The sequence below is a fragment of the Phragmites australis genome, chromosome 8 (assembly GCF_958298935.1).
Source record: "Phragmites australis chromosome 8, lpPhrAust1.1, whole genome shotgun sequence".
NCBI classification, from domain to species: domain Eukaryota; kingdom Viridiplantae; phylum Streptophyta; class Magnoliopsida; order Poales; family Poaceae; genus Phragmites; species Phragmites australis.
In genome coordinates this window covers 19,984,338-20,007,309 of record NC_084928.1, presented here as the reverse complement: position 1 = coordinate 20,007,309, position 22,972 = coordinate 19,984,338, and the positions used below count along the sequence as shown (strand labels likewise).

Below are 22,972 nucleotides of genomic sequence, written 5' to 3'. Positions count from 1 at the left end.
TGCTAGGGTTTATGAAATGCTTACTGAGGATTAATGAGTTGTCAAAATGGTTTTAATTTTTAAGCCTTTCATATTTGGTTGGTCCATAAATCGAGTTGTGTAAATCCTATTAGTGGGTTCCCTATTCACTTAGAAGAGTTACCCTCGTGTTAAGTATAGTTAGTTTTCTTTTAGACTTAAGCTTAGAGTTTAGCTTAATCCATCTAGGAAGTTGTTAAATGCTAAACAGTAGTTCAGATAAGGAAATCCTTAAGGCTTTTAACTCATGGCATAAGTGCATTGCATCTCCACTGTTGTCTTACAGTGAAGCATCTTTCATTACATGTCATTCATATTCATTACATTGCATGCGTGATTCTTTTAGGGAACTTCGACCCGGCGAACGAGGCGAACGAGGCTGTCCCCGGAGGTTCCCGCAGTGGTGATTGTGACTCGGGTAGCTGTGAGCAGCAGCTAGGGCAGCAAGGCAAGCATCGTTCATATTGCACCGTGTCTACTTAAAAATTTAATATGTTATCTACGCTTATGTATACATTGCATGTGTCGGGTACCGAGTTGGGTAAAACCTATGCCGATGCATTATCCCATTTTGGTCACGTGTCATGTGTTGTTCCTAGGAGCCTAGTGGTGTCATCGAGGTCTAATGATAGTTCGCTATGCTTAGTGGTACTTAGGCTTTCCGGTAGAAGTCGACGACGGCGTCCACCGTTGTCGCGAGCCTAGGGCTTATTACTTGTTCACACTTGTGGTTGTGTTGAGGATGAGTCGGTTTGGTGAGTGGTGAGTTGAGACGAGGTGTGGGCGGTGTTAGGGGTGTCATCTGCTCACGAGGAGTCCTCAGGCAGTTCGGGGAGGGAACCCGGACACCGTAGACCGCTTGCACCGGTTAAGCACCGATCATCGGTGTAGTCGGCTTTAGCACTTACCTTACTCACCACATGCTGATATAATGGTAGGCGAGCCGATTACCTTCGCAGACGTGGTCATGTGGGCCTCGTCATAGACGGTGTGAGTCCGGTTTGAGTCCGGGCTTTTAGCGGTATTAGTTTGCTCGGGGAGTAGTTCTAATACCGTCGTGCCGAGCTATGGTTGATCCACATGGTTGGGCCTGGTTGGGAAAGGTTGTCACGGGTACCCCCTTGTGTGCATCTTAGCGGGTGGCACAAGCCGTATGGTCCCTGTGTCGTGTGGGTCTAGGAGTATCCCCCTGCAGGGTGTATAATCAGTTCGAACTGCCGCGCTCTCGGTCATGAGCATCGCTATCGCTTATCTCCACCGAGCGACCATGTTTGGTCGTAGAGTTTCGATGTGGGTTGTGGCATGGTTGGATTTGGGTGGTTTGGTCGGTATGTGGTCGGTGATTTGGTGGTAAGGGCTTACTTTTATACACTTGTTGTTTACATATCTGATGTGGTCAGTTGGTTGGCAGAGTTTGAGTCGGTGGTTGGTTAAGTCAGTTGCTTACACCTAGAGTCTAGGTTGCTTACCGCTTAATGAACTTAAACATGTCTTAATCCTTGCTACAGCTTTAAATGCATGATCCTTGTAGTCGAGAATATATATACTCATACTGTGTAAGACTTGCTAGTACCTTCGTACTAAGGGGTGCTGCCCTTAAGTTGTTTTCAGGTTCTCAGGTTGGCGAGGAAGAGGCGGTGTTCGGCTACTTTGTGCCTGCCGATCAGGGTGGCGGGCAGGAGTAGCACCTTCTGCTCCGAACTCCGGCGCTTTTGGTATGGAGCCTAAGGGCATACGGCTCCATACTCTTTTGTTGTATAGGTTTATCTTCCGCTGCGTAGTTGTTGTTGTACCTCTTTTGTTGTAAATTGTGGAAGCAGTTGCATGTTTAATAATTGTAATTCAGTTTAATTATTTGCTCTCTATTAAACTGTGTTGTGATATTTGAGTTGGAAGGCATGTGTTTCGATCCTGGGCACAAAACACGTGCCGGGACTACCGGAATGGTATTCTGGTTAATCGTCGAGGTTGTGATCATGAATAATGATCCTCCTGATGATTAGTTATAATACTATTTGGACGGTTCCTCACAACCAGTGCACGGATCCTCAAATGACGGCGTACGTGGCAGCGGTCAGGAAGTTGGAGAGGCGTTTCGATGGCCTGGAGTTGCGGCACATCTCTTGTCGACGAGCTCTCCCACCTGGCCTCCTCCCGTGCGCGCGTCCCTGCCGGAGTCTTTGAAGAAAGACTCGCACGGCCTTCCGTCCTGCCTGCCGAACAGGACGAAGGGGAAACCTCGAACTCAATTCAGGGGACCCCGGTGGTGCCCTCAGTGGGAAGCCCCGTCAGGGTGCCGCCGTCCGGCGAGTGCGCTGCGCTCGCTGAATGTTCTCAAGATGCCTCGTGGATGTCTGACATCCGAGGGTACTTGAAGGAAAAGTTCCTTCCCGGGGATGAGGCGTCTGCCGAAAGGGTTGCTCGGTAGTCTAGACGCTATGCCATAGTAGATGGGGATCTCTACCGGTGTAGCGCAGGAGGTGTCCTCCTGAGATGCATCTCCCGGGCAGAAGGCGGCGATCTTCTCGCTGAGATCCACGAGGGTGAGTGCGGTGGCCATTCATCGTTCCGCACGCTGGTCGGGAAGGCCTTCCGGCAAGGTTTCTACTGGCCTACAGCTCTCCAGGATGCTTCCGAGCTGGTTCGGCGCTGCAGGGCATGCCAGTTCCACGCAAAGCAGATTCACCAGCCAGCTCAGGCTCTTCACACCATCCCCCTGTCATGGCCTTTCGCGGTCTGGGGGTTGGACATTCTAGGTCCATTCCCCCGAGCAATCGGGGGCTATGCGTACCTATACGTCGCCATCGACAAGTTCACCAAGTGGCCGGAGGCGGTCCCAGTCCTCAAGGTGACCAAAAACACGGCGCTCCAATTTATCCGCGGCATCACCAGTCGCTTTGGCATCCCGAACCGGATCATCACCGACAACGGCACCCAGTTCACGAGTGCCCTGTTCAGGGACTACTGCGAAGACCTTGGCATCAAGCTTTGCTTCGCCTCCGTCGCTCATCCTCGGAGTAACGGGCAAGTCGAGCGTGCCAACGCGGAGATACTGAAGGGCCTCAAGAACCGGACCTATAACGTGCTCGCCAAGCACGGGAAGGGATGGGTGGACGAGCTGCCCGCCGTGCTATGGGCTAATCGGACCACGCTAAGCCGCGCCACCGGGGAGACTCCGTTCTTCCTCGTCTACGGCGCTGAGGCGGTCCTCCCCTCCGAGCTCACTTTAGGCTCCCCTCGGGTGCATGCATATTCTGAGGGTGAGCAGGAGTAGCAAAGGCGCGACGACGTTGACTACCTGGAAGACCGCCGGCGGTGTGCCGCTGTCCGGGCGGCTCGGTACCAGCAGAGTCTGCGGCGATATCATCTGCGCCATGTCCGGTCCCGATCTCTCGAGGTGGGGGACCTAGTTCTCCGACGCGTCCAGTCGCGCGAAGGAAAGAATAAGCTGTCCCCCATGTGGGAAGGTCCCTTCACCGTGATCGGGGTCCCGCGAGAAGGTTCTTTCAGGTTGGCGGCAGAGGATGGGCAGCCGCTCCCAAACCCGTGGAACATCGAGCACCTGCGCAGGTTCTACCCATAGACGGCCGAGCTCGCGCCGCAGGTCAACCAGGCCGGGGGCTTCCCCCCGCCCAAGTTGACCGGGGGTTACCACCCATTGGGTAAGTCACCCAAACTTGTAAAATTTGTAAATTCAATATCTCAATATTCAGTCGTATGTCAATTTCTTTTTCCTGGATTCCGTATGTTTAATCTGTCTGGTGAGATGCTCGATTGTGCGAGAAAAAAGTTCGCTCTCTCATTTTCCCCGCTGATAAAAGAATCCCAATCGATATGCACGCGGGCAGTTGCCGCTGACTTACGTCCGACATGGTAGGCTGTGGTGTTCGGTGTCGTGGCAGACTCCCGGGCACTACCGAGTTCCGGGGTGCTCTTGGTAATCCTATCGCTCGAGCTGCTCGAGTAGTCCGGAGCCCAGGCCCCCAGGACGGGCTGTCGGTGCTCGGTCTGGTCTGTCATACCCGGGCGCCACCGGACCATAGGACCTCTGGGTTATGCCTCTCTCTGCTCTCGTCCGCTGGTTTGGGCATTCAAGAGGTCTCGGGTCAGAAACGAGAGCAGTCTATAACAAGTACCGCACTGACAAAGCGCACTAGGCAAAGAAATTCCCTATTCTCTCTTAAGTCACAGGCCGACAATCAAGAGCAGCTCGACCACGAGGGCCTCGATGCCCAGGTCGCTGATCGGCCCCAAGGGTCCTCGGGTGGTCCTACCGCTTAGGCATAAGTGGTCGAGATCACCCGACCCCGGGATCCTCATGTGCCCCTTGACGCTCGGGCACTCCAGCTGAAGGAACCAAGTCCCCGGGCACCCCGAGCTCGGAAGCACATGCTCCTCCTGGATCGGTTGGCCGGAAGGCCGACAGGTGTCCGGTGAGTGGTTAAATTCAAACAAATTTGCGTTCAATAATATTATGTTCCCGAGTCATCCTCAGGGGCCCTCGCATTTTAATCTGCCCGGCGAGACGATCTCCTCGCGCACAAAACCCTACCGTGCGTCTACTTTTTCCTGGAACGACAGAGCGGTTCGTAGAAAGGTGTACCGTGCGTACAGTAATGTCCGTCCGAAGCCCTTCATGGTGGTCGTGGTGTTCGGCCCACTTTTAAGGACCCCGAGCACTACCGAGTCCCTGGGTGCCCTGGGTAATCCTATCACTCGAGCCACTCGAGTAGTCCGGAGCCTAGGCTTCAGGGGCGGGCTGTCAGTGCTCGGTTCGGTCCATCTTAAGCCCGGGCACCACCGAACCACGGGGACTCTTGGTCACATTTCCGCCCGCGCGCGTCTCCGGTCTACTGACTGAGTGGTCGCGAGGTGAAAAAGTATTCACCGGTCATGGCGTGTTCCGTGCTGGATCGATCCCTCTCCCGAGCAAGGAAGTTGGTGTCTTTGTCTTTTGACTTAGACGATGCGGACTCGCGAGGGCTCAGGGGCTGAACGCGCCAAGAACGACGATCGGGACGACTTCGTTCTCGGGGATGGAAAGGTCGGGAACTGTCCGACTGAGTACTCCCCGGGGCTTCAAGGCAAAACATCGGAAGGAACACTAAGTACTCAAGAACACTGGAGTTGCGAGCCCAAAGAAAAGTTGCCATTATATTCACAAGGAAAATACAAGCATTTCTGAGGGATCACTCCCATATTTACATCCGTCCAAGACAACAACAAAAGAAAAAGAAACTACTACAAAAGCCTAGTCGGCGGCAGAGGCGGTGTCCGAGTCATCTGGGTCATCCCCGGGGGCTGGCGGCGGCGGCACTTCCCGCCTAAAGCCGGCCGCCACTTCGGCAGCGGAACTCCGAACCGCTTCCCGGGCGGCCTCTCCCTCGGCTTCAACCACTCCTTCCCGCGCCGGCTCCAGCGGGAAGTTCGGGTCTCTGCTTTGGTAGCAGGCCAGGATGTGCTCGGCCACCGCGTGGGCCAAGCCGCGTCCTTCCCGGGCGGTGAGTTCCTGGACGGCCCAGGGCAGCGCCTCAAGGCGCTCGCAAACCTGCTGAAGCCCTAGGACTTGTCGTGCGGGGCTGTCACTCTTCTTGTCCTCGACGAGTCGCCCGAGACCGGCCTTCTCCACGGCCCGCCACATCCGCCGGAGTATGTCCTCCAACATTTGCTGCAGGTTGACCCGCGAGACGAAGGCAATCTCGAGCTTCTCCTTCGCAGCCCGCAGCTACGCCTCGAGTCCCTAGCCCCCGGCCGGGCCAGAAGAATCGCCGTCGGTTGCGGAGCCGGCGGCTTGCTTTGTCTGCGCCACCAGTTCGGACAAGGCGCGCTCACGGGCGGTTAGCTCCGCCTCGTGTTTCGCGTTCTCCTCCTCCCTGGTGGCGGCGGCCGCTACCGCCGCGGCAGCCTCCCCCTCTCGGTGGGTTAGCTCCCCCTCACGATGGGCCAGCACGTCCTCTTGGTGGGCCAGCGAGTCCTCCCGGGCACCCAGATCCGCCGCCGTGATCTCATTGTCCACCTCCCGGAGGGAGATGTCCTCCTCCCACCGGCGGATATCTTCTCTGATCTTCCGGAGGTCATCTTCCCAACGCTGGAGGTCGGCGCGCGTTTGTTCGGCCTGGCCCTCCCGGCGGGTCAGCTCGGCCCGAAGCTCCTCCACCGCCTTCTCTCGGACTGCGACCGCTGCCTCCCTCTCCTACGCCTGCCCCGCCCTAGCAAGGGCCTCGGCAGCCTGCTGCCGTGACGCCTCAACCAGGCGGGCGGCGTCTTCTCGCTCCCGTGCGGCTTCGGCGCGGGCGACCTCCGCGCGGGTATCTTCCAGGAGTTTCTGCTCCCGCGCGGCCGCCGCGCGGGCCTCTTCTTGGGCACTCGCAAGCTGCGCCCTCTCCAGGATCAGCCGGGCGCGCTCTGCTTCGAGCTGCCCCTCCTTCGCGTCCACCGCCGCGCCCAGCCGCCCGACTGCCACCTGGACGCCCTCGATCGCGGCCAGGAGGGGGTCGGCAGGCCAGTCGGGCACCGGTGGAGCGCTGGCCTCCCCGCGGTTCGCCTCCGGGGGGTCCGAGGTCCCCATGGGACGCCACACAACCATCGGTCCCGGGCTCTGCCTGCCCGGGGTAGGTTCCACCGGTGCCGAAGACTCGGGCGGCGGCCGCATTCCCGCCTCGGCCGCCGCATCCGCCGGCCCCGGCAAGGCCGCTGTCTCCGCCACCATCCGCCCCGGGCTCTGCATGCCCGGGGTAGGTTCCACCGGCGCCGAGGGCTCGGGCGACTGCTCCGTCCTCCCCTCGGTCGCCGCTTCCGCTGTCCTCCCCTTGGCCGCCACGTCCGCTGGTGCCCCCGCCGTCGCTGCGTCCGCCTGCCTCGCCGCGACCGGCGGGCTTGGCTCTGGCCCTGGCGCTCGAGCTCCTTCAGTCGCGGTGGCGCCTGCGGGTGGCCTGCGGGAGATAGGCGAAGATTAAAATCAAAGCTCAGTTCGGGCAAAGAGCGCCCAAGAAAGAGCGAAGAATGAAACTTACCCGGTCATCATCCCCCGGTACTGCCATTTGGCCGCCGGGAGCCTGAAGTCCGGATCCGGTGGCGCCGGCCCGGAATCCTCCCGTCTCCTCTTCCGCTGGGGGCTCGGCGGGGCCGCCGCGCGGCTCTCAGGGGCCGGGCCAGGCCCCATCCGCACAAGTCGCGGTTCCAGGACCGGGAACGCCGCCACTGCCGACGGCGACGGTGGGGAGTCTGGCACTAGGATATAGACTCGGGGGTGCTTCCCCCGATCCCCTGGCACCGCCACCTCTACGACATCGGCGGTGCCCTCTTCTCTGGTGCGGCGGCTGCTGCCCGCAGCGGCCCCGCCACCATCCCGCGCCGGGCTGTTCGTGGCCTCCTCGCTGATCAGCTCGTCCAACCCAGGGAGCTCGGAGGCCTCGGGGCTCCGGCTCCTCGGCCGGTCCATGAGCCCCTGGGCATCGAACTCCGGCAGCTGCGCCATGATCGCCACACGATCGGGATTGGCGCAGAGCGCCATCTCCGGCCACGGGAGTTCCGCCCGGCTCATGTCTTCCACTCCGGTTATCACTCGGGTCATGCCTCTCAGCTCCGCTGGGCCCAGGTCCCAACTGATGAGGACATCACTCCCTCGGATACATACAATGATCCTCCATTGAACTTTCAAGGTCCAATCACAAGGGCTCGCGCACGACAATTAAATTTAGAGGTGAGCTCGTTCCTAAGCAACTCTTTATATAATTTTGAGAATAGATTACTACCTAATGATTATGTGTTGCTTAGGAATCATGGAGAGGACAAGGAGACACATAGAGGAAGGCTTGGAGGCGTGGAGGAGCAGCTAGGACGTCCAACAACAGCAGGAGGTCCAGTCCAACTCGAGTCCGAATCAGCCTCGACCTCCAGGACCAGCGAGCAGTAAAACGGACGCCCAGGACGCATCCGGACTCCGTTTTCGACGATTCACATATGGTTGGAAAGATAATTTCATAAGGAAACCAATGGCGTTGGTTTGAGGTCCAATGGCGTTGGTTTGACGATTCACATATGGTTCCGTTCGTCTTTTGTTGTTGCAGGAAGCACATGGAGGAGGATTGATGGGACATTTTGGTGCTAAGAAGACGGAGGATATGTTGGCCACACATTTCTTTTGGCCAAAGATGAGGAGAGATGTTGAGCGGTTCGTGGCACGCTGTACCACATGTCAAAAGGCTAAGTCTCGCTTGAATCCACATGGTTTGTATATGCCTCTTTCTGTTCCTTCTATTCCTTGGGCAGATATTTCGATGGACTTTGTTTTGGGATTGCCTAGGACTAAGAGGGGGAGGGATAGCATTTTTGTTGTTATGGATCGTTTTTCTAAGATGGCACATTTTATACCTTGTCATAAAAGTGATGATGCCGTTTATATTGCTGACCTCTTTTTCAAAGAGATTGTTCGCTTGCATGGTATGCCTTCTACTATTGTTTCAGATCGCGACGCTAAATTTTTGAGTCACTTTTGGCGCACTCTATGGAATAAGTTGGGTACAAAACTATTGTTTTCTACTACTTGCCACCCACAAACTGATGGCCAAACGGAGGTAGTGAACCGCACTTTGGGTACCATGTTGAGAGCTATTTTGAAGAAAAATTTGAAGATGTGGGAAGAATGTTTGCCCCACGTGGAGTTTGCTTATAATCGGGCAACACATTCTACCACCAAGGTAAGTCCTTTTCAGGTAGTGTATGGTTTTACCCCTCGCGCTCCTATTGATCTTTTACCTTTACCTACCACCGAAAGAACACATAGTGATGCTAGTGCACGTGCTGATTTTATTCATAAGTTGCATGAAACAACTAAAATAAATATCGAAAAGATGAATGAAAAGTATAGAATTGCTGGTAGTGAAGGTAGGAAAGAAGTCAAACTTGAACCGGGTGATTTAGTGTGGTTACATTTAAGAAAAGATAGGTTTCCAGAGCTGCGTAAGTCTAAATTAATGCCAAGAGCTGCTGGTCCTTATAAGATAATTGAGAAAATAAATGATAATGCATATAAACTTGAGTTGCCACCAGAGTTCGGGGTTAGTCCTTCTTTTAACATTGCAGATTTGAAACCTTACTTGGGAGCCGATGATGAGCTTGAGTCGAGGACGACTCCAATTCAAGAGGGGGAGGATGATGAGGACATCACTCCCTCGGATACATACAATGATCCTCCATTGAACTTTCAAGGTCCAATCACAAGGGCTCGCGCACGACAATTAAATTTAGAGGTGAGCTCGTTCCTAAGCAACTCTTTATATAATTTTGAGAATAGATTACTACCTAATGATTATGTGTTGCTTAGAAATCATGCAGAGGACAAGGAGACACATAGAGGAAGGCTTGTAGGCGTGGAGGAGCAGCTAGGACGTCCAACAACAGCAGGAGGTCCAGTCCAACTCGAGTCCGAATCAGCCTCGACCTCCAGGACCAGCGAGCAGTAAAACGGACGCCCAGGACACATCCGGACTCCGTTTTCAACGATTCACATATGGTTGGAAAGATAATTTCATAAGGAAACCAATGGCGTTGGTTTGAGGTCCAAATGCCTTCTGAGTCAACGGGAAACGTCGAAACAAGTCAGCATCCAGAATCTGTCCCGGTGCTGCGTCACCGTTTTTGGTCCGTTGGGCCATGTATCGTGTTGGAGTCCATTAGGGACGCGTCCAGGGGTCCTTGGCCGACCCTAATCCTTTATATACAGTAGCCGCCGCCCTAATTAGGGTTGGGTTTTGCTTAGATTATTCTGTCAAGAACAGTTTCGCCGTTTCGTCAGTTTGTGAGACCCCAACTCGTGAGATTAATCATTCATCTGCAATTTGGTTGCATTCTTCCTTGTTCTTGCTTGTGTTCTTCGATTTGCAGGCAAGGATTTTAGCCTTCTTGGCGAGGTCAACCGTGCAACGCCGGTTGATAACCAGAGGAGACGTGGTGCTGCGATTGCGGGGTTTCGGATCGTGTTGTTCGGAAGCCGGATCGACTTGTGTCTCGTTTCCACCAAATCGAGAGTTACCAGAACCTTTCGAAAGATCGGGAACCCTTGTTCATATTACCAACTTGCGCCGATTTGGGTCCGAGTGATGTCCTCAGGCCCGGTGTAGAACCAGCACGGCCGGGCCCGTTCCCGCAAGGGCGCCAGGCGACGGCGCAAGAAGTCCGCCACCACCATGACCGAGGTCAGCCCGGAGTCGCGCAGGAGTCTGATGCGCTCGAACACCGGCTCCAACCTCGCGTCCTCCGGCGGCGGCACCTCCCACGTCGACCTCCGAGGTTCCGCCGTCGCTTCTGGTAGAGCAAGACGATCGTGGGGGTCGACGTCGACGAAGAACCAGTCCCGTCACCATTCCTCCCACTTGCTGCGCAGTACCTGGGGGATGTAGTGCTCCCTCAAGCCGTCTCGTAGCCGAAGGTTGCAGCACCCCGCGACGTCCGCCGTGGAGTACCCCCTCTTCTTTCCGGCTGGCCACAAGACGAAGAAGTGTCGGAGAAGCGTCGCCGAAGGCACCACCCCCACGAACATCTCGCAGAGGTGCGCGAAGACCGCCAGCACCACGACGGAGTTGGGGCTCAAGTGCACCAGCTGGATGCCGTAGGTCTCAAGAACTTGGAGAAAGAAGGTAGAGAACGGCGGCACCAACCCCGCCGCCACGAAAGAAGTGAATAGAACAATCCACCCAGGAACGGTTGTCGCCGGCGGAAAGTTCGCCCGTGTCACCACCACGGCTCCCTCCTGCCCCTCGGGCACCAGCAGCTTCCTAATTTTGGCCGTCGCTTCTTCATTCCTCAGATGAGACTCCGGCAGAATGCCGTTCGGAGTCTTGTTGCGACGGCCTCCTCCGACTCTCGGCATCTCGGCAGGAGCGGAGGTGTTCTGGTGGTGGAGAGAAAGGAGGAGAAGCGCTCCGGTCGCCTGAAAGGTTTCCAAGGGCTTCAGAGCACGGAGGAGGCAAGAGCAAGATTGCAGGAAGGCGTAAAGAGAGGGACGGATCGATCCCCTCCCCCTGTTATATCTCAAAGTTTAAACGTTGCCGACCAACAGTTCGCTCGGCGAGACGGCCCCCTCGATCGGCACAACTGCCAGGTGAATCTCCCACCGATCGTGCGGCGTCAGCGGCTGCCAGGCGTATTTTTCTCGATCTGCGCGGCGGCCGCGCGTGCCGCCTGTACGGTTGTCATGCCCTTCGGGAGTTGTGTGGACACGCGTCTACTTGTCTCCCCGCTGGGCCGTACCCGAGGCCCGGATCCAAAAAGGCCACCTCTCGAAAGCCTGCCATGTGGCGTCCACGCCAGCCTCGGCCTCGTCCGCGACGAAGGGCCCATCCGCAGTCTCCGTGCCATCACCTACCAATGGGCCCGGGGGCTACTGTTGATGTATCAGGAACCGGGGGTCTCTGAGTCCCGAGGCCAGGCTAGCCGTCTGCCACGCGTCACCATCTTGCGAGGTCCCTCCTGCGGGATGAGGAAATTCTATGTTCCGGGAGAAGGTGCTCGGGGCCACAGCCTCTGGTCCCCGAGCACCCCAGTTCCCCGATGACCCGCAGAGTTCAAGTACCGGAAAGAAAGTGCTCGGGGAGGTGCCCGCTCGCCCCCGAGTACCCTAGTCCCCCGATGGGCCGAAGAGCTAAGTGCTCGGGAGAGAGTGCTCGGGGCTGCACGTGGCAGCCCCCGAGCGCTCGATTCCCCGAAGGTTCTACAGAAGTGCTCGGGAGAGAGTGCTCGGGGCTGCACGTGGCAGCCCCCGAGCGCTCGGTTCCCCGAAGGTTCTACAGAAGTGCTCGGGAGAGAGTGCTCGGGGCTGCACGTGGCAGCCCCCAAGCACTCGGTTCCCTGAAGGTGCGTGCAAAGGCGCTCTAGAGAGGGTACTCGGGGTTGCACGTGGCAGCCCCCGAGCACTCGGTTCCCCGAAGGTGCGTGCAAAGGCGCTCGAGAGAGGGTATTCGGGGTTGCACGTGGCAGCCCCCGAGCACTCGGTTCCCCGAAGGTGCGTGCAAAGGCGCTCGGGAGAGGGTACTCGGGGTTGCACGTGGCAGCCCCCGAGCACTCGGTTCCCCGAAGGTTCGCGCGAGGACACCCGAAGCCCCGACGACCCAGAGGGGCCCGCCGACGAGGTGTCAACTAGTCAGAGGTCCAAGGCCGTATTTAATGGGCATGCGCGGCCTGACATCCTGACATCCCCAACTGCTCCCGCCGCAGTGTCAGTCCCTGCCATGCTTTGGCAGGGGGGCGTGGGTCCATTAATTGCACGAGTCCCGTCCCGTATCATCCGGTGTGTCTCGGGATAACGTTGCCGGGATAAGGCGTTCCACCTGCCACCCTGCCGTGGCAGAAGAACAAGACAGGGTGGGCGCGCCGGATGCCTCTGTGGCTGCCCGGTGGGCCCTCTCAACGGCGCCCGCCGCTGGGGTGTCCACAGCGGCGGGCGATCGGGCGACGCGCCGCGTTTTTCCACCGCCCCTGTCACTTCGCCCAGAGGGAATGATGACGCCTTTCTCAGTCGTGGCATCTCGGAACTTGTGCCTCCTCTTTCCCGTTCGGGGTATGTCGTGGCCGGCGAGTGCATAAAAGGATGGGCATACAGAAAGAAGAGAACGATCGAAAAAACATCATCGAAGGTAGACCTGAACACACGAGAAAACATCCGAAGACATATCGAGATGATCAAGACATCATCCAAAGAACACCACAAGCAAGCTTGAGCAGAGCTAGAACAAGGGAGCCTCAAGCTCTCAGTTAGACAATATATTCTTGTAACCAGACATATCCCGGAGGGATCCCCGTCGGGGAAGGATATTGCATCCACACAGGAGTAGGGTATTATGCCCCCGTGCGGCCCGAACCTGTCTAAACTCCGATGCATTTATTTCTTTTTGCACTAGGTCGATCATCCCCCACCACCGGCCGTGCATTTATTTTCAGTTCCATTTATTTCTCCGACGAACTCATTCAGGATCACCCCCCCGGCCGATTCTCTAAAAAGGGGTCTCTCGGGATCCCTGCGACAGGAGTTCATCCTCCGACAGGATTGTTATTGATTCTCAGAATATGTAATAGCACACTTAGGGACTGTCAAACGCTACTCTGTGACTGAGTAGTTATAAAAATAGCTTTCAGGTTTGCCATGAAATATGTCATGGGGTGTGAGCAATCAAGATAGAATTTACCTTTCCTATATAATAGGAGAGATATCTTTGATCCCTTCAATGTTGTTAGATTAGATAGTGCATGGCCATGCTAATGTGATTAAAGAGTTAATCACAAGTTGAGTAATCCAATGCAAGATTGAGTGAATGATCAAGCTCTTACAAGGATCACACGTGTCTCGTCATGATCTTGACTGGTATCGTGAGATAAAGGGATTGATGCATGTGTATATCAAGTTTCAGTCGATATGATATTTATGTATATTCAGGAATCAATAAGTCTTGCTAGGGATCGATGTTGATTTCAGTTTGAAAAGGGGTTCCAAGTTGCATCTATTTGTACATGAACTTAACAGGTCACACACTTAATGAATTAGAACATAATACACGGATTTGATCCATAAGCAGTTTTGAATGGATTATGATTCATGAGGGACTAGAGGCCTTATGGGATTCCAACATGGGAGCCTATAGTAGAATCTATATAAAAGGAGTCATGGGGAGGTGTGTGTATGATGGAGCCACTTTAAAACCCTAGTCGTGCCCTCCTCACCTGACCTCTCAAAATCTTAGTTGTACGTGCGGTGCTAGCACACCGGCGTTCGATGTTCTAACCCAGAACGTGTGGATACCGTAGAGGTATTACTACTATTGCGATATTGATTGGCTCAACGCCGCTACTGCCTAGGTAGTCGGAACGCTCCCAACAAGGAAGCCGAACTCGGAAGTTAATCCTGACTAGGAGGTTGATCATCTACGACAACCCTACTAAGTTTAACTGCTTCTTTATACTGACACGCATGATGTTAGATTGATCTACTTCAACTCTTCTACACCTGAACCCGTTCCGGTTAGGTTTGAAACCTATAGGGTTCTAATCCAACCTGATCCACTATCACCCTTACACATTAGGGGCATTCACGTGGTGGAAACAGAAGTGCGTGACGAGCTTGGAGAGCATCTGGGCGAGTGACAGCTACAAGGTGGCAGGGCTGCCGCCGGATGTCCCCGGCAACCGCAACGTGGTCTACTGCTTCTTCGTGGAGAAGTTCAAGAGCATGGCCATTGAGTTCGTCCACGAGGCCTGCGACCTTCCAGGTGGTCGCCGGGCAGCTGATTAGCTGGCGCTACATCGTTGCTTGGGAGCTGCCACCTTCGCTTGCCAATGGTAAGACGTTCTTGGACACGTTATATGATCTGTATGCGTACCTAAAAAACGTTCTGTTTCTGATATAGTTCTTTACTGCTTTCTGGGAAGTGTTATGCATATGGTAACACGTAATTTCTAAGTTTTTTTAACCGGTAAATAAATTTTATTGGAGGTACTGTAAATATAATTTATTAGTTATATCGGAAAGATTTTAAATAAATTTAAATAAAATTCAAATAAAATACTGATAAATATAATAATTTTTTTCTATGAGGTTCACCAGAGACCAGACAAACCAGATATATCATGTATATATACCGGTCAAAATTGTTTTCGTTACAGAGGATGGTACTAATACGTTCTTGATGGAATAGATATGAGCAAGAGCCTGCGTAGAGAGCTGATTTGTAGACTAAACCGAACACTTGTAGGCCTCACGTGGGCAAAATACAATTGGCATCACCTGGATGACGGTCCTCGTGGCTTTAAAACCTTATCAGCGACGTACACGTGGACTGGAATCCAATCTTGCGGCGCACTCCAAACCCTAAGAACCAGCGCCGCAATTGCCATTCACCCCCAAAAGCCCAACCCAAATCTCTCTGTCGTTCTGCCCGAAGCATCCACCGAGTCGATCAACCGAAATGGTGTCGTCTTCCTCGTCCCCGCCGGCGCCAATGTGGGTGATCCTCGGCCGCGTCGCCCTCGTGCAGCACGACTCCGTCGAGGACCCCGGGGACCTCTCCGTCGCGCTCGCCGTGCCGCCGCGCGTCTCCACCCTCACCGTGCCCATGAGCGTCCACCCCAAGCCCGACTACGACGACACCGACAAGCACCCCTATGTCGTCGCCGCCGACGGCGCCGGCCTCCTCCTCCACGTCTCCCACTGGCCCTTCGTCGGTTTCGACCTGGACCGCAACCCCCCGGGCATCCTCCTCGTGGCGCGCGACTTCCTCCCCGCCGACGCCAACGCCGGGCGCGGCGAGCTCATGGCCATCACCGTGCGCGTCCCCGACCGCGCCCGGCCCGACCAGCCCGGCATCGAAAACATAAAAAACGTTGGCCTCGTCTACCTCCCCGGCAGCGGCGGCGCCGAGTACGTGATCGCTGAGCTCCGCCTCGCCCCCTTCCCCGGCGGCGACGGCGACGACGACCGCGCCACCCTCCTCTCCTTCCGATCGGGCACGGACGCGTGGGTCGAGAGGGAATTGAGCTGCCCCTCCATGTCCGGCCGCCGCTGGATGTGGTCCTCCCACGATGTGGTCGCCCACGGCGGGAAGCTCTGGTGGGTCAACCTCGTGTGGGGGCTCCTCGGCTGCGACCCTTTCGCGGACGAACCGGTGCTGCGCCACGTGGTCCTCCCGCAGACGTTCCCTCTCGAACACACGGCAGAGCTGCCGCAGAACATCGAGAGCAGCCGCATCGTGAGGGTGAGCCAGGGCAAGGTGCGGTTCGTGGACATCACCCGTGCGCGCATCGACCCCCCGGAGGAGACGCTCGTGGTCATCTGGACGATGGTCTTGGGTTCGTCCGGCTACGCGTGGTGGAAGCAGCAGTGCGCGACGAGCCTTGCGATCATCTGGGCAAGCGACAGCTACAGAGCGACAGGGATGCCGGAGGAGGTCCCCGTTCTCGCGCTCGTTCACCCCAGCAACGCCGACGTGGTCTACTTCTTCCTGGACCAGTACCTCTTTGGCGTCAACGTGTCCCAGAGTATGGTCATGGAGTTCGTCCGCGAGCCCTGCGACCTGGTCGAGGTGGTCGCTGGACATCGGCGGCCGCCACCGATCAGCTGGCGTTACCTACTCGCTTGGGAGCTGCCACCTTCGCTTACCAATGGTAAGACATATTTCACGCTTAATAGCATTTTATGACCTATATGCGTATCAGCGACCTTCGCTTTGCGGAATTTCGCCCGAAATTTAGCTGGAATTTCGTCTTTTTTGTGTGTTTTTTCGTCCATTTTCGTTCAAATTTCATTCAAAAATACAAACTTTGACTGACGTGTTTGACTGGAATTCGGACCAGAATTTCGGAAATTCCACCGGTGAACGGAAAATTTGGCAAAACGAAATGCAAATCCCTCATCAGCGTATCCTCGAACATGTTATGTTTCTGATGTTGACTGCCTGCTGCAAAATCTGATACTGCATTGTGTTGTAGGAGGCTGCTCATGAGCAGTTACCTAATAGGAAACTTGTTACTTAGTTAACTACATGTCTCCTTAGATGGCTTAATTTACTTGCATTTTATTGAGTTTGCCAGATGCAGCTGTGGTTAGTTCATGCATGGGAAAAGTAGGAAAAGGGCAAATTGGGATATATCTGATTTGAATTTTGAACAAATGGTCGCATGAATTGTACATTGATGCTGATATGTATGTACATTGTTGTGTATATGGTAACCTGCAATTTTTGCCGAAACCTGTGTTTATCTGGTAATGGCATTGGTATTGCCTTTCTTTGTGGACTGTTCATCTTTTGTTGGGATGAGGGCAAGCTAAGGGAGATTGTGTTTATGCTGAAAAATGATGACAGATAAGTAAGTAAAAAAAATGCCTGTGATTTCCAATCAACAAGTGAATAAAGTTGCAGTTCTTTTTTGCAAATTCCAGTGTGTATGTATATACAATATTAATTTGTTATGCATATGTTCACTTCTAATTCCAAGGTAACTACAATGACACTCATATTGCCTTTCTTTCTGCAATACCGCGGGAGTGCCTTTATGCTGACGAATGATGACAGATAAGTAAATAAATAAAAATGGCAGTGATGTAGGAACCAAGAGGTGAATAATTTTACAGTGTCAATTGTTGGACTCAACTGTGATGAACACACACGAACACGCTAGAGATTTTTGTGCTGCGACACAACAGCAGCTTTCTGCTCTGTTACTCTTATATAAAACAAGTGTAAAACATGGCCTTAAAGTGGCTTTAATAGCCCTAATATCCTTGATGACTAGGGATGCAAGTTTTGTATTTTCTGGGTCAATAGGTCGACTCAAAACTCAAAAAAATAAACTAAAGATTCATCCCACCCAATTATGTTAAGAAAAAATAAACTAAATGCTGACCCAAAACTACCTATTTGGTACCCACTTGCATCCCTATTGATAACCTTAATGGCCCTAATAGCCTTAATAAGGAGTAAAATCACCACTAAACAAGGAGTAAAAACACCACTAATGATGGCTGTTACAGCAATATTTATTCTGATATTATCAATCAGATCCCGATTAACTCTGTGCGAGGGTAAGACTGCATGCCGTAGTACTTGATATTGGACACCGGTATCTAACTTGTTTGTAGTAGTTGAAATCCATTTTACCAAGGGTAAGACTACAAATGACTTTTACAGAGGATGGTATCAATACTTTCTTGAGGGCATAATGTATGAGCATGAGCCTGAATAGAGAGAGCTGGTTTGTACCTGATATAGAACCTTCCATATCAGCATTGGTTTCTCTGTTAATTTGTTCTGATCGAGGATCTCTTGTTGGATTCAGGCGATTATCTTTTGGATGAGTGTGTTTCCTAGCATTTTGACAATGATGTAATCATATTCAGTAACTCTTGACTGACTTGTATACATTACTTCTCTGAAGCACTTGATAACCAGATCGATGAGGACGGGGCTTCTGCTGAAGGACGTGATTCATCATTCGTCACCGCTATCCCTGACCTCAATCACTCCGCTAACCCTGACCTCAATGACTCTGCTATCCCTGAACTGAATGACAAGAAGAGAAATGCATATGAAGTATAACTTTTCCATGGTGAGCTTATATCTTCTCTAACGTTGAGTTCTTCCCTGCACTATTTTCCATCAGCATGTTCAATAAAATTGCATATCTTTTGTACAGGTCGTGAAGGTGCGCAAGACCTTCATTGCCGTTTCCTGTGTTGACTAACCTGACAACGGTGCTGTACGGGGTTGCCATGAGTATAGACTGAGATTTCTTCTGTTGTCACAGACATCCAATTTTGTTAGTTCTATCAATGCTTTTGTTTGACATGCTCCACAAGGGTACCCAAAGTGCAACGTTCTATTTTCAGCTAATGAATTTAATAGTTTCAGTTGATTCAGAAACAAACTCAATAGTTTCAGAGCTTCTAGGATAGGGTTTTGATGTGCGCAATGATAAATAATTGAATTGTTGCTACTGCTTCCTTTTTTTTAACTTGTCGTCACATAACTTGTACGGTCAAACATTTCAAAATTTTGATGTCACGAGAGGATCCAAGAATATCTGCATGAATGGGAGAGTTATACAACGTTTGTAGCCCTGTTACACTTCAGCACTTATTTTGATACAACAGCAGAGCTCATGCTATTTCGCTCAAAAAGAGAAAGCTTGACTATGATTATATATGCATAAAGTAGATTTGCCACATTTCCAAAAATTTTGCTCATCGGTCATGAATAATGCTTCAATATCTTTACATTTTAACAAGTTCTGCTAAAGTGTAACAAGAGAAACTAAAAAACATTTTTTGGAGACCATGTTGACGTATCCTAAATCACAAATTTAAAACTTAGGGAGGTAGTGTATTTATGATATGAATGGATTGCTTAGGTCATTGGCTGAGGACGTGATAGCCGTTGTATGTGTTTTTCTGGCGAGGCCTTACCGCATTATTATCTAGTCTTTGCCAAAGATCAATCGTGCACGCTCATGTGAAATAGAGAAACAAAAAAAAGTTTCCTCATGCTGTCAACTATTTTGTGGGTGGATTTTTTTATATTGGGTCCTAAAAATTGGAAAGGCCGCTCCCCTTCCATCCCTGACTCCATCATCTCTCCATTCCTCCCCAAACTGTTCTCTACAGTTCAGATCGCCACTGGGCTGTGCGCCCTCGGGGGACCTCCGTAGGGGAGAATATTTTGATTTGAAACCTTGGATCTGAAAATTTCTGAGCCCAAATTTAGTAGTTGAAACTTTTTGAGTTTTAACCTTTTGGAGTTGAAGATTTTGAATTTAATTTGTCCCCAAAAGATGGAAAGGTAAGAGAAGGGGGAGTTGACCGCCAAGTAAATATCCAGTGGTTGAGGATGTATTTGACCGATCTGATATGTTAAGGATTAAAGCAGCCTTTTTATGAAAGTTAAAAACTGGACTAGTTATTTCCCTTTTACTACTAATATTTGGGTACATCACTTCAGCAGGCATTAACCCGGAATCCGACTTTGCCACAGCTATTGCAGGGTTAAAAAATTCGACGGTAACCGAGCAAAAATTGCGATAACCGATCGTCTCGGTCCGGCTCGGTTTCAGAAACCGAACGATAACCGAATTTGAATTCAAAAAATTCTAAAAAATTCTAAACAAAATCTTAAAAAAAAACTAGATACAATTCTAAGACCTTCTGTGAAAATTGTTTTAAAAAATAATGTCGTTTTCGTCATATTCTATAGGGAGGAAGTTTGAAAAAAATGAAAAAAGTTGAAGTGTGCAGCTCAGTTATTAACTCATGTTAAGGAAAAGGTTAACATGCAAACACATATTTTTCTTGTGTAGAATGTATCTTAAGATAATTTTTAAAATTGATTTCACTTTATTTAGAGTTTTATTAATTTCTCTATGATTTTTACAAAGTTCACAAGCATAAAGTGAATATGTTAAGAAATAGTACTGTAATTAACTTTTTCATGTCTACTATTATTTTTTCTACGTAAATCAAAGTATAAATAAACTAATAAAAGTGGTTTCACTAATTTTTGAGGTGTGATGGGTCAGTTATGAATTAATCTAGTCGCAACACATTTACACAATTCTGCATATTACAATAACTAATTCATGAGTTCATGTATTTTTAAAAGACATAGGATCATGTAAGAAGACTAACAAAATTCGTTTCATGATTTTTGGATTAGCAAAGAGTAAACTATGCATTTAACTTGGTTTAACAAATACATTTTTTCACAGAAAATTTTGAATTTTTTATGAGTATAAATACTTTTTATCATGTAGATCATGTACAAGGAAACCAATAAAATTTGTTTCACTTTATTTGAAGCTCAAATGCATTAGTTATTGATTTTACAAGATTAAGATAAGTTTTAGGTTTTTTATTGAACTTCACTGAAAATCGAGAAAACTGCTTGATAAATCGAGAAAACCAAAAGGTTACCGACAAAACCGAGCGGTTACCGATAATACGAAAAATTTGAGAAAATCGCTCGATAAATCACAAAAACCGCTTGATAACCGGTCTAATTCGACCGGTTACCGAGTGACTAAAATCGTGATTTTTCGGTTACCATCCGATCGGTAACCTAAACCCTAGGTTATTGTCGAGGAGTACCTCGAATGTGCGCTGATTCACGCTGCCGATGACTCCAACGACGGTGTCTGGTCCAGACAGCTTGAAAGCGAGGCAGCCATCCAACAGAATTCCATTGGGGACGTCGAGGTCGATCGTGGCAATTCCACTGAACGTCAGGGCGACCCTCGGCACGGTGACAATATTTTAACCTGTCAGGTTGTAGCAGGTGTCGAGGGGACCATTTGGAACCAACGGGTATGCCACCACTGACGGAATGCTGACTGCAGCGCTTTGCATGCCGTCGACGGGAGCCCAGTGACGATGGTACCAGAGTCTATGATCATGCCCCCATGGAGGGATGTCGAGCTGCTTACCACCGACATTTATGCCGGTGAGAGTCGCCGTGTAAAATGCCGTCTCTGGTCGCGCCCTGACCAAGGGCGTGAACACAAAGCCCGAGCTCCTCGGCGCACCAAGGGCGAGAAATCCGGGCTTGCTGTGTACTGCGGGGAGGCAGAAAGAAAAGGCGCCGCCATAAACCGGAGACGTCTATCGACCAAAACCCGGCGATAAAATCGGTTTATCAGTTTTATCGGTGGGTACTAAGTAAAAAACAAATCAGATAAATTTTTTTATCAATTTAAATTTTAAAATATATATAGTATTAGAGCTATAAAATATTACGTAAATTATTATCTGTTGGGACTGGGTTCCCAGACAAAGGGAGCATTCAAATACGGAGATATCGAAAGACACTCAGAGCGACACGTGTTGGAGGCGGAACAGTTTTCTTAATGCCCCTTCCGGTTGCACTGTGACTCTATTTATAGCCCGTACCCGGCAACTGCAGGTGCTGTTTACAAATCCTACCCCCTTACCTGCTACATTCTCGAAATATCCAGAGACATTATGGTACAAATAAGTATAATCGCATAATTACAGAAGTACCCTGGGCGACCGAAATCGGACCCACTGTGTCGAGGTGATTCATCTCTCCGAAGGGTGTCGAAGCCTCCTTCGCTCAGATGCCCGTCGGATAGCCTTCGTCCCCCGGTGAGGGTCAGCTTGCGTCTTCGCCCGCTGCGAACGATACAGACTGCGGACCTGGGCTTCGCTCTTCAAATGAAGGAATCCTTTGTCTTCGCCGGTCCGGGAAGTCGAAGATGCGTGCGCGCCTGCACCCTTCGACCGACGTAGCTCCACGATCTTCGCCGCTAACAGATGAACTCCCTGTAACAAAATCACACAAGCTATCACGCGGCATCTTCAGTAGACTTTGCGGTTCCCTTCGAAGTGGGGGCCGGGAGATCATCCCCAATAGTAGCCCCTGCTAGTTAGGTTTATTTTCGATAGGCCGAGCCTGTAGCCTGCGAGATATCTCAACGCCGTCCCCTTTGGCCTGTCGAAGTGTACTGGGTCAATGCATGCCATTTTGTTGTTGTGTATAATTTTTTTCTTTTATTGATTGACAAACGGCTCCTTGGTATCTGGCGAAAGTTCCTAGTAACTTATTGCATTTAATGTTCTTATGTATATCCAAGCATGGTTTTCGGTGCCGGTTCAATTTTTGATGCGGGCAATTGTAACTGCCACCACCTCGCACTATAAATATTGGGCCGCTGTCAATATTTTTTACCACACCTTTGCTAAAGCTGTCGCTCTCGTACGAAGTCGACCAAAGTTTCTCGAACATTTTGGAGGAAGCCCCCGGTTTTCACCTCTTCGCGCGACCTGCTGTTGAAGGCACTCCTTGGACCAAATGGCGCCAAAGCTTCGATCTTCTCGCCCGAAGACTTACTTGATCGGGCAGTCCAAAGTGGACGACGAAGTTTTGGCCGGCCTTGTGAGGGAAGGTTTAATCAGCGATGTTTCAAAAGTTCAGCTTCCCGGCCAACAGAAGATACCAGAGCTGGCTGATGACGAGGCTGTTGTGTTTGTCCACTATTTCCGAGCCGGTCTTCGCCTGCCTTGCGATGAGATGGTGATTAAAGTACTGAAATTGTTCGAAGTCTATCTGCATCAACTGACCCCCAACGCCATAGTGAGGATGGGTCTCTTCGCCTGGGCAGCTCGTTCGGAGGGTGTGAAGGCATCTGCCAGGGCCTTCGCTGCCACACGCCAACTGCACCACCAACCCAAGCCAGTCTTTGCTCGCGGAGTGCAGAGCGAGGCTCACTATGGGTGCTTGAATTTCGCATATCGCGCTAGGCTATCTACACCCATCATGGTGTATAAGAACAAGTGGCCTAGCGACTGGACCCAATGGTGGTTCTACCACAAGGTGGACACCGAGGAATATCTCGTATCAAGATGCGAAGAGGTAAAGGGAAATCGCACACCAGATGTGCGACTGAAGTCGTCGCAACAAACGGC

General features: G+C 51.6%; 1 protein-coding gene across 1 annotated transcript; it reads left to right on the top strand.

Annotated features, from left to right (window-relative positions):
• The first annotated feature begins 14,927 nt into the window (after positions 1-14,927).
• On the top strand, positions 14,928-16,202 carry LOC133927644 (uncharacterized). The gene has a single exon (XM_062374089.1). It carries the CDS (start codon positions 14,973-14,975, stop codon positions 16,200-16,202), a length of 1,230 nt encoding a protein of 409 aa, XP_062230073.1. The 5' UTR covers positions 14,928-14,972.
• Positions 16,203-22,972: the final 6,770 nt, after the last annotated feature.

Bases quoted from the DNA above. Each gene is read 5' to 3' on its own strand.
- LOC133927644 (XM_062374089.1), top strand. From the start codon at position 14,973: ATGGTGTCGTCTTCCTCGTCCCCGCCGGCGCCAATGTGGGTGATCCTC.